This window comes from Emys orbicularis, chromosome 3, assembly GCF_028017835.1.
Source record: "Emys orbicularis isolate rEmyOrb1 chromosome 3, rEmyOrb1.hap1, whole genome shotgun sequence".
Lineage (NCBI taxonomy): Eukaryota > Metazoa > Chordata > Testudines > Emydidae > Emys > Emys orbicularis.
In genome coordinates, this window is record NC_088685.1 from 207,525,912 (window position 1) to 207,538,417 (window position 12,506).

Below are 12,506 nucleotides of genomic sequence, written 5' to 3' on the forward strand. Positions count from 1 at the left end.
GAAAGTCCAACTTACAAATGTAGTTTTTTTGTTACATAACTGAACTAAAAAACAAAATAATGTAAAACTTTAGACTCTACAAGTCCACTAAGTCCTACTTTTTGTTCAGCCAATCTCTAAAAAAAACAATGTCACCTGAAAGCAAGAACGGGTGTTCGCATGGCAGTGTTGTAGCTGGCGTCGCAAGATATTTACGTGCCAGATGCAATAAAGATTCATATGTCTCTTCATGCTTCAGCCATCGTTCCAGAGGACATGCTTCCATGCTGATGACGCTCGTTAAAAAAATAAGGTGTTAATTAAATTTGTGACTGAACTCCTGGGGGGGAGAATTATATGTCTCCTGCTCTGTTTTACCCACATTCTGCCACATATTTCACGTTATAGCAGTCTCAGATGATGACCCGCACATGTTGTTCGTTTTAAGAACACTTTCACTGCAAATTTGACAAAATGCAAAGAAGATACCAATGTGAAATTTCTAAAGATAGCTACAGCACTCGACCCAAGATTTTAAGAAACCGAAGTGACTTCCAAAATCTGAGAGGGATGAGGTGTGGAGCATGCTTTCAGAAGTCTTAAAAGAGCAACACTCTGATGCGGAAACTACAGAACCCAAACCACCAAAAAAGAAAATCAACCTTCTGCTGATGGCATCTGACTCGGACGATGAAAATGAACATGCATCGGTCCACACTGCTTTGGATTGTTATCGAGCAGAACCTGTCATCAGCATGGACTCATGTCCTCTGGAATGGTGGTTGAAGCATGAAGGGACATATGAATCTTTAGCGCATCTGTCATGTAAATATCTTGTGACGCTGGCTACAACAGTTCCATGCAAACGCCTGTTCTCACTTTCAGGTGACATTGTAAACAAGAAGCAGGCAGCATTATCTCCTGCAAATGTAAACAAACTTGGTTGTCTGAGTGATTGGCTGAACAAGAATTAGGACTGATTGGACTTGTAGGCTCTAAAGTTTTACATTGTTTTATTTTTGAATTTTTTTTGTACATAATTCTACATTTGTAAGTTCAACTTTCATGATAAAGAGATTGCACTACAGTACTTGTATTAGGTGAATTGAAAAATACTGTTTCTTTTGTTTTTTACAGTGCAAATATTTGTAATAAAAAATAAATACAAAGTGAGCACTGACCACTTTGTATTCTGTGTTGTAATTGAAATAAATATTTTTGAAAATATAGAAAACATCCAAAAATATTTAAAAATGCCATTGTATTACTGTTTATCAGCACAATTAATAGAGCAATTAATCGCGATTAATCTTTTTCATCACACAATTAATTACGATTAATTTTTTTAATTGCTTGACAGCCCTACTTGTAAATTCTCAGAAAGTCCAATCTATACTCAGAGAGTAAGCACTGAAAGTTTGTTGAGGATATACTGTATTTTTCATACAAAACAAGGCTTCTTTAAGTGCAAAATCAAACTCCAACCTTAACTATGGAGTCCTGAACAGCATCTCCGTAATGTGAAATGAACAACAGCTGTCCATGAATGCAGCATAAACACTTTCTCTGTGTAATCACACATCTCCCACTCACCAAGACAAGTTACGAACAATCAGATACGTGAGAGCATTCCATATGTATTTCACACAATGAAAGAACAATGAAGAGACAACACGTTTGAACTCAGTAGTTTTAGAAAATGGCAGTGTCCCTGAGAGCCTTTAGGCCTTGATCCTGCAGAGTTTTGCAGGCAGATCCCAGCACTCACACAGAGCTCCTAATAGGGATGGGACCTTAATTTGCACAGTGTGACCCAATCAAGATCCCTGGTATTACAGCAAGCAGGGAGTTAGCTTCAGACTTAAACCTCACACAATTGTAAGAGGCAGAGGGCATGTCCACACTACAAATGCTGTATCGTTGTAGCTGCACTGATCCAAATGCAGAGGGGAGAAGAGCTGAAGCAGTGGGGGGATGGGGGGGGGGAGAAGTAGATTAAGCCAAGGAGATGCGGAAAGGAAACTGGGACTGGAGGCTGGCAGTGGAGGGGAGAGAGAAACTGGGGCTGGCTGAACAAGGAGACTGGGACTGGCAGTAGGAGGTGGAGCCTGGGATTGGTTTGCAAGGAGCCTGGGACTGGGATTGGCCTTGTCTACACTACAGGGGAAAGTCGAGCTAAGCTATGGAATTTGAGTTACATTAATAGCGTAACTCAAGTCGACGTCGCTTAGATCTATTTACCGCAGGGTCCACACTATGCTATGTCGACGGGAGAGCGAGCTGCAGTCGATTTAGTGGGGCTTTACTAGATGCACTAAAGCAACCGCCGATGCGTCGATCATCACATGTCGATCCCCTGGTAAGTGTAGACAAGTCCTAAGTATCTTTGGGTTCCATCGTATTAAATGCAAAGTTTATGTATTATTGTGGGCCAGGATTCTATGTTACCTCTGTAGGGGGGAGATGTGATGTGAGGCATGGGAGTTCAAAGGACTATCCTAAAAATGTGCCAGACAAGAATGGACAATAAGTGTTAAGTGGATTTCCTGGGGTACGCCTAGGGGGAAATTAATGAAAATTTCCCACCTCTGGTTATGCAAAACTCCTGCCTTTTGAAGCTGTGTCCTGTGGCTAAGTCTTTGTCTGCTGATTGCCTGTTCCCAGAGACTGGAGATCAAAGGCCCAAGGGATATAAAGAAATGGCTGAACTGCCCAGCCTGGCTTCTGGTTCTGAATCTGAGACAGCAATGACCTTGCAACACTGGGGAAAACCCAGCTTTGGGTTTTGAAGGACTGACATCTACCAGAGCCCAACGTTGGAGTTGGGGGTGACCTCTGGTAAGCTTTTTAGCAGGTAGGTTCTTTTATTGTTTTTAATATGTTTTCTCTGTAATGCTTCCACCTTAAGAATAAATGTGCTTGGTTAGAAGAAGCGGTGTGGTAACTCATAACTGCTGGCAATCACACTGTTCACAGTAATCAGAGAGAATGCAAAGTGCAGACCCTGGCCTGTTTAGGCAGTCTGGCTTGCTGGGGATATCATAGTGTAAGGCAGGCAACTGTGCAGCTTTAAAAAACCCTGGTCAGAAGAGAGTCAGATGCAGGTCTCTGCTCAAGTTAGGTGACGGCTGGGAGCCAGAAGCCTAGAATGGGTGCCACTGATGGACCATGAGAGGGGAAACAGGTGCATCTGCCCTGAAACTGCAACAGAGGGAACAAAGTCAAAGGGAAAAGGAGGCAGATCAGACAAGGAACTCAGGTGGGAGGGGAGAACTGGGATAAGGGTCGCAGAGATCGGACGAGGAGCCCGAGGAAGGAGATTGGGACTGGAAACCATTTGGGAGGGAGAAAGAGTCACACAGAAGGCCACGGTGAGAGAGAGAGACAGACAGATTGGATGAGGAGCTGACAGCAGAGTGGAGGCATCGCTAGGCAAGGAGTCTGGGGACAAAGTGCTCGGGGGGAGGTGGAATGTGGGTAACTGGGTAAATAAGGAGAATAAATAAGGAGATTGGGACTTGAGGAGACTGGATGGATCAGAGTAGGACTTGATGGGCGAGGAGACTGGGATGAGACACCTGAGGAGTGGAGACTGGGACGGGTTGGAGCAGATGAGTCAGATAGGGTCATGCTTGGGGAGAAAAAAAGCAGAAGAGTTTATACCTATCCCCCATGAGACACTCCCTTCCAGAGTGTCTGGAATGGAGTGTCTGAATGGAACCCAAGATTCCTGAGTCTCACCGTTTCTCGCCTGTCAGCAAATATCTGTGAAACCCATTCACGAAGGGTCCCATTACCTCTAGTGCTGGGCCGTACACAGCACGACAACCCACTCTGTTAGCTGAAGTGGCACAGGTCTGTAGCATGGATCTAAAAGTTCCAAACCTGCTGCTGATCCATGTGGTATCAATATGATGGAATGTCTGCTTTTTCAGTTTGCTTTTTTTAGAAAATTTGGGAAATTACACTAAAAAAAGCTACATTAAAAGAACATTATTAAAGTTGAAAAGTCAAGCACCCAAAAGTTAGGAAATGCCAGAACTAAGGTTGCTTATCCAACCTTAATTTGACCCCCTTTTACATATGCATTATGATACAGTCTTTAATTACACAATTACATTCAATTTTTTTCCAGAGGAAAAAAAATCTATATCTATCTTCCTGAAAGGTATGAACATATCAACAAACTATAGCAAAAGGATACATCAACATGAAAAGTTCCCACCTAAACTTTTATAGAAAATAAACTGAAGGCATTTTAAAAATGGAAACTACTGATATTACAGAAGGGTTGTTTACGTTGTTTTTTAACAGATGAATATTAAAAATTACAACAGCTATGTGTACTGTATAGAAGCAGCCAGATTCTGTTGGACTTGCACTTCAAAGAACCTTACTGCATTCACTGGGGTTCCGGGGCAGCCACTCAGTGTTTTTAAGCACAAGTTTTTTCAAAAACTGTTTTTTAAACAAGAGTCTGCATTACAAACTGCCCAAGGTCTACAGTGCAAAATACAAGCCAAGTCCTTGATCCTGCAATCCCCAAAAGTGGACCTCTGTGTGGACCCAATTGCAAGTTAGGGACTGAGGGTGAAATCCTGGCCTGGTTAAACACAATGGCCAAATTCCCATGGACTTATATGGGGACAAGATATCTGCCCTAACTTTGATGATAAACTACAAAAGAGGCAAAGATGACAAGCGCACTCCTACCCTTTCTTGCTTTGCCAGTTAATTTTTATTAGCTCTGTGTTTTTCAAAAACATATAAGTATTCAGTCACTCTATTATACTTACATATATAATCAAAAACAACTCAGTATATTGCATTGTGTGGATTTTTTCACATCAAGCAACATCATACATTTTTTGCTTTTCATGACATTTGATGTATGTTGGAGTATGTAAAACTTTTCAGGTAACAAGAGAAAACTTAGCTCTTTGTGAGGAATGAACAGAAAGAGAATTTCTCAATTACCTTAAAGACAACGTATTGCTTTGAGTGCTGGCAGAGAGCCAAGACAAAGGATTTTAAAAGTCTTTATCGCTAACATGTTATATCTAAGGGAAATTTTCTAACTGCAATTTTTTCTAAGCCTGAGCACTGTAGCTACTTGAGAAATGATGGCAGAACAGTAACACTAGGGCATAGGTGGAATACATCTGTAGCCATTCTTATGATGGGCTATGTCACCTTGAGGGTGAGCACTCGAGATAGGAAATTACAAAGTGTAACTCAAAGACTACAACTTGCTGATTAGCTGCTAGCTGGAGCATAGAAGGAAGCTAGAAACACATAGTTTCTCAAAGAAACAAAGAGATGGAAACAAAGAAACAAAGGGATGGAACAGACAACTAAATAGGTCCTCTGTGTAAGATACCTAGATAGTTCCCATCACTGTAGTATCTGATCAGCTCTCATCTTTAATGTATTTATCCTTGCAACAACCCTGTAGGTAGGGAAGTTCTATTATCTCCATTTTACAGATGGGGAACTAAGGCACAGAGAGGCTAAGTGACTTGCCCACGCTCGTACAGTTAGTCTGTGGTATAGTAGGGAACCCAACCTGGGTTTCTAGAGTCCCAGACTAGGGCCCTAACCACTGGACATTCCATCTCTCCTTCTTTTGCCTCTGTTTAACTTGTATAAGTCTATCAGTCAGGATGTTCCACCCACTCCATAGACCTGCCAGAGCTTACTTCTATTCTTGTCTTGCTTACTGCTGATTAATAAGATCATTGTGTGCTTTATCAAAATACCCCGTGTGGTTACAGTTTTCTTGAGGCTTCTCCATCTCTGGCCCAGTCCTTTCACTGATAATACAATCTGCAGAGGCAACTGTCAATCAACAAATAACTAAAACCTCTAAGAAAAAATATTTTCTTTGTCCTATGTCACACCTTGTGAGCAGGATTTTCAATAATAGTAAATACCTAGCTCTTATATAGCACTTTTCATCCATATGTCTCAAAGCAGTTTACAAAGGAGGCGTGTATCATTGTTCCACTTTTACCATTGGGGAAGCCGAGTGCTTGTGGTTGGTATAATTCTGCTCTTGTTGAAATCAGTGGAAATTTTACCATTGACTTCAAAGGGAGCAGAGTAGAGCAATGCTGAGTGCATTTGAAAATCTCCCTTGGTATATTTATATAGCTTATAAAAATATTCTTGGAAGCCATGGAACTGTGCATAGTGCATAGATGTACAGCTGCAGGAATAGACCAGACTATCAGTCACAATTCCCTCCCTGATCGCTCCCTTGCTCCACAGTGGAAGCAGCAGGTTTACATTCCCTTCAGTGCTCACTCAGCTTTGCTGGCTGGAGTGTTCAGGTTGGTGAGGAGGGACAGAGTTTGGCTTCACCCATTTCTGGGTGGTAGGAAGAGAAGCAGTGGTCTCTCTCCCACCTCCCTGTGATGCTGGTAGCCCAAGCAAGTGAGTAAGAGTCAGTCTTACATGTGGCGTTTGACTAGTTTATTTGTGTGGTTTCATGCCCAAGTCACCATCTATCATTGGCCACAGTTTTGTTTTCACTGAACACAGAATGCACGCTTTGGAGCTGGATAAATTAAGGCTCAGAACTGGAGTCCGGGAAGGGAAGTGCAGGACAAAATGCAACTGAATTAATAACAATACCTAACTTCCACTAATGACTGAGAGCGCCTCAAAAAAGAAGTGTAAGCCGTGAGTCTTTACACTTACCAGCTTAATATGTTCTCGCTTCTGATACTTTTCACTATAATACTGTTCTTGTCGGAGATTGAGCAGCTGCTGTTGTTGCTTTTCCTTCAGTTCTATTAACTTCTGGGTCATTTCTGAGTCAAGGGCAGCCAGTTCTTGTTCAATAGTTGAACTGTGATCCGGGCTGCCAGTTTCACATCTGCAAAGACATATGGAATACCGACAACTCATTCAATAGGTACAGTTAGTACAATTCCTATTTTTTTCTTTCTTTTTCTTTTCTTTTCTTTTTTAGCAATTGTCTAAAGTAGTAGCTGTAGCCATCAAGAATGCATAAGTCTCTCTGCGCTGTATATGCTTACTAGTGCAATTATACGATCTACCACACACTTAAAATGATTGGCTGGTTTCTCCACTGATTTGCATTTTCTATGCAAAATGAGTGTAAAACATGTAATATTGTGGTGGTGGCGGCTATAGTGGTTTAAACTCAATTTGCACAAGGTGCATTGCAGTGCAGTGGAGAATCAGGATCAATATCAATAAGTAATAAACATAATCGCCAACATTTTCCCAAACTGGGTGTAAGTTCACATTTATGCACCTAAATAAGTGGCTTGATTTTCAAAATAGCCCAGCCCTCAATGAGAATAATGGGAGCTCTTGGGTGGTGAGCCTTTTTGAAAATGAAGTCACCTATTTGGTGCCTAAATGGGGATTTAGGAACCTAACCTGAGGCCTGCATTTATAAAAAGCCTCGCCAGTGTTTGTTCAGGAGCTAGGAACATCCCTATATCTGCTAACTTACTCTCCTTTGGAAGTTATGTACAGTGAATGTGTGTGTATTTGTGTGGAAGTATTTAATGAACTGCAGAACTGTGAAAAGAACAGGAGTACTTGTGGCACCTTAGAGACTAACAAATTTATTAGAGCATAAGCTTTCGTGGGCTACAACCCACGAAATGCATATGCATCCGAAGAAGTGGGCTGTAGCCCACGAAAGCTTATGCTCTAATAAATTTGTTAGTCTCTAAGGTGCCACAAGTACTCCTGTTCTTTTTGCGGATACAGACTAACACGGCTGCTACTCTGAAACCTGCAGAACTGTAGACTTCTGTGAAAAAGGAAACTAGCAGAGGAGTAGGAAACTGAGTAAGGCAGCACACAGAAGCAAAGGAAAAATTAAAAAAAGAATCTAAAAACCAAACTCCCTAAGATGCAGAATGAGATTTTGGTCTTGGGAAAGAAAGGTAAACGAACAAGGGCAGGGCAAGGGATTGATGAGGGAGCAGTGAATGGTGCATGTGAGAGTGAGATAAACAGTGCATAAAGTTAAAGGATTAAGGTAAAATAATAACAATCTAAACAAAAAAAAATTAAACATGGAAGAATATGCCCTGATCCATATTCCTACAGATTTCTGTCCTGCATGTTGGCATTGGACCATACAGCAGATTACAAATTTCTGCATAACACAGCTGACAAACAGCGCTAAAGAACTGTATTGACTCAAACTTTGGCTGTTCAAACTTTGGCTGTTTTCAGAACGTTCAAATTCTAAGTCACTTAAATATGGGGAGGCTGCTTTAGAAGTACAAAATTCCTATTAAATTGAATGAGGGTTCTGTCATTGGACAATCATAAATGGCCAAGTTGCCTTCTGGGAACGATTTGTGGGCTAATTCACTGCCAGTTACAATCAGAGGTGTTGTTATGGACGTCAGAGGCCAGAAATCACTCCTGGCTTTTTCTCTCTGCTTGTCTCCCAGAGATTTTTTTGTTTAATGTTCATGGTTTTCATATTTTAAAAGCTATGATGAATTGCAAGTAGTAAATTGTGTGAAATAATAAAAAGGACTTAGAATGTAATGGTGATTATTTGAATTAAATGAGTTGCAGAATGATGCTGTAATGTTTACTACATTTAAATAAATTATAATTAAATGAAAATGCTGAATAATTGGGATGAACTGAAATCTACCAAAAGGCATCCCTGATTAAGCAGATTCAACTGTGGTATTATTAGCATCTAATCCTACATAAACTTAGGCACATGAGTAATTATATTTTGCGTAAGTGTTTGTAGTCGTTGTTTTTAGGGGTTTTATTGATATATAGTTCATTGCTACATGCTCAAACTGAGAGTATTCGAAAGATTTAGTGAGTCACAGTACACGTCCCACATCAAATTGACAGAAATAACTACACTGCCCATACCCCTTTATTTTCTAACAAACTAAAAAAAAAAAAATCACTTTCACACAAACAAAAAAATACAGGGCAATGGAGGATTGAAAAGTAGACTGGCCCAGAAAGGGACTGCATAAAGGGAAGGGGCCATAACATCTTGCCCAGATCTACTTACAATAAATCTATCGTCACCACGTGGTTTAGAGAATTCATATTTTGAAATTTATTCGATTACTTTCCGCTGTTAGTCAGTAAATCTATCAGGTGTTCGATTCAAGGAATAGGTCTAATTCTTAGTATTCTATTAACAATTCTTTCCAGGGTTCCAGTTTGGAGGCAGACACAAGTTAACAATGGCCCTCCTTGCCACAAATAATAAAACAGGACCAATTTTGATTTTCATCTCTAGGGTTGCACCTTTAGAATTCACACTGTGGGACCTAGAGCCATTTGTTTGCTCGGGTTGGGCCAGAGCATGGGTTGTCCTATTTGTCTCTGCAGGGGAGTAAAGGGGCATAAGGTGGTCTCTTATCTCCCCCCTGTGGACTACATGCATGAGTTACAGTGTAAAGGAGAGGGGGCAGCAGCAGTTTCCCTGGGGATACTCCTCCTCCTTCCCTGCAGAAAAGCAGGGAGGCATGGGAAGTGTGCGGCACCTTGCAAAAGCACATCAGCTAGTACAACTGTGCCTGCTAGGAGAGGCAAGTCATCTGTGCCAGTAAAGAGCTGATGCAGATTACCTCCTGCCTGCAGCAAGGAAGGAATCAGGGATTGAATTGTGACTCTGTAGTTATGAGTTGGTCCCTGGTCTGCTCCTGCACCTAGGTGCAGCCTCTTACTCAGGGCATGTGGGAACTCCACAATCAAGTGTGTGCTATTTGTAAAAGAATTAGGGTGACCAGATTTCTGAAAGAGAGAACGGGACACTGCACATGGCTGGCCCAAGGGCCTCTCCTCCACCTCCACCCGCGGGGGCGGGACCGAACCACGCGCCTGAGCCCTGCCTCCTCCTCCATCTCCCCTCCTCCTGCACAAGGCTATCACTGGTCATTAGTGCCCTGCTTGCCTTCCCTCCCTCTCCTCCCTCCCCACCCCCCGGCTGTCCTTGATCGCTCCAGCCTTGCCTCTCCCCCTGCACCGGGCTGGCCTCGCCCCTCCTCATGTTCCTCCACACCGCACTTCTTTGACAAATGTTGGCCAGAGCAAAGGGGTCAAATGCCCACTTTTGCCACACACAAAAAGGAACGGCTGGGGCAGGGCTTAAGAAAGGGGCTGTCCCGGGCAAAACAGGCTGTATGGTCACCCTAAAAAGAATGGATTATCAGAACAACTGAATCCCAGGACAGCACCATACAGATGACAGTGGGTTTCTCAATACACAAGTAGTGTGTCCCCTATTGTATAGGGAAGGTGATATATACAAGCAATCTACCATGTAAATTGGGACCGTCTTCTCTGGTTGCGAGTAGAGAACAAATGCATCACAAGGGGGGCTTCTATCCATTGTTGCAGGTCCCACCTTCATTTCAAGATCTCTGCCCTCATTCAATCTATGAATGTCATGGCCTTTGTTTTTCATCTGTACTCTTGTGCTATCTCCACATACTTGTTATATTATCCATTACGAGTAAATGGGTAAAGATCTTTTGTATTAAAGGAGAGGACACTAACATACCTTCTCATACCAGTTAACATACCTTTTCTTACTTTCCCTTTTTGTGTTTTTTTCTAAGACTGCCCTACGACGCAGGTAGTCGTTCTGGATTTCGTTGTATTTTGCAGTGTGCTCTTTGATCAGATCAGTGGTTTTCTTGTGGTGTTTCTTTACAAGGTCCTTCATTTCTTTGTAGTGCTTCTTCTGAAGTTTAACAAATGACTTCTGTTGTTTTAGCTCCTCAATAGTCTGTGCTTCCACTTCTGCAACAATAATCACGGAAACTGAATCATTTTTCTCTGATTGAAATCCTTATGGAAAAGAAGCCAAAGCTCTGGATGGGCCTCCAATTATGAAATTTTAAACAGTGCAAGCCACTATATTTAACTGAAATCCAAAGATAACCTCAAATGCAGTTCTGTCCTAAGGTACAATGCAGTCCATGGGTAAATACTGTTACTTGTTCCTTTCCCACTCCCTTCTCTAGGCAACAGTTTGCATAAGGACACATTTTCATACCAGTACACAAGGCTTTAGCTGTGCTACACTTTGACAAGTTACTTCTATTTTCAGCTGAATGTCCAGGAGAATTGCAAAACTAAAGCTTCATGGACCAAATTGAAAATATACCTCTTACTATAGCAGAATCAATGTACCCTTCAAAGAAGTTGAACTAAAAGGGCTTCTCAGCTTTGGAAGTGAAGAATGGACTCGATGTCCTCAAGAAGCTAAGCCAGCAATGACATTCAACTAGGTACGATGAAATACAAGTGGTGTATCTTATTGTTAGGAGTTATGCCATTGACTTCAGGCCTGGGCTCTACATTGCACTGATAGCTACACTATCATGGGTGCATCTCCAAAATCTCCAATAGTAAGACCTCTAGCGTATGCACGGCGCTGGCATTAAGCCATCTAAGTCTGCTCAGAGCCAGTCTAGATGACATGTTGGTCAGAATACTGGTACCTTCTCTGCATTCAGACTCCGAATACAGATGCTCCCCAGGTTACGCAAACCCAACTTACGCAAATCCGGACTTACGGAAAAAGTTCCTTAAGCTTTTTTTTTTGCGTAATTGTTGGGTATACGTTCCCGACTTATGCAAAATTCGACTTACACGAGGCGTTCCGTGCATAAGTTGGGGAGCGTCTATACTCCCACCATTACTGGCACAGGCGGTAGTGCAACAGTGCGAGATATTAAGAAAAAGCTCCCTGTAGGGACCCAATCCTACTCTCATTGTAGTCAATGGGGGGTTTGCCATTCAAGATGCAGGATTGTGTCCTAAGGGAACATTTGCCACAAAGTTCTTTCAGCAATAATCAGACAATGAAAAGTCTAAACCAGGTAGCCTATTTTACGAAATGTACGTATCCCTGGACAAAACCGTAATATTCATTCAGAATATGCTACTGCATAACACCTGTATTTTTATTACCTGTTAGGACACTCTGAATAAGATCTTCTGTTTTTGCAGGTGCTTTCACAGAACCTGGAAGTAAAAGATAGTATTGATTTCCATTCTTTTTAAACAGAAGTCACATGTGTTGCCTGTAGAAAATTTATATATATTCTATATCATTATTGCAGTTGACATAGCATATACAGTTGTGTAAACATTCTGAATAATGTGAGGAAATATATTTTTAGGTATCTTTCACACTGCCCAAGAGTAGCAACATGGATGTGGATCCCAATTCATAGATTATGTGTTAATTATATTGATTACTTAAGAATTCCAGTTATCACTTTGAGGGTTGACAGGTTCTTGTCCCAAGATCAGGCTCAGTATTAAAATTACTGTAGAGTTGGGAACCCTGATGTACACAGTTGTAACACTCACACTATAGGAAAACTTCTGTATTTACAATAGTTTATTAATACATTTAGCAAAGTCACAAACACTCCAGCTCAGTAAGGTAGATGGATATAGTACAGAATGTCCATCTGCACATCCATATACTCACACCATTCCTTGCAGAACAACCTGAAATGTTAGCC

The 12,506-nt window shown here is 41.5% G+C and overlaps 1 protein-coding gene across 1 annotated transcript in view; it reads right to left on the reverse strand.

The window, feature by feature from the left end:
- PLCB1 (phospholipase C beta 1) overlaps positions 1 to 12,506 on the reverse strand; it is a 633,260-nt gene that overhangs the window by 102,294 nt on the left and 518,460 nt on the right. Inside the window, exons 25-27 of the mRNA XM_065400502.1 lie at positions 11,944 to 11,997; positions 10,548 to 10,767; positions 6,682 to 6,859 (exon numbers count right to left, since the gene is read on the reverse strand). Of these exons, the coding sequence (XP_065256574.1) occupies positions 6,682 to 6,859; positions 10,548 to 10,767; positions 11,944 to 11,997 (452 nt within the window). The remainder of the gene's footprint in view (positions 1 to 6,681; positions 6,860 to 10,547; positions 10,768 to 11,943; positions 11,998 to 12,506) is intronic.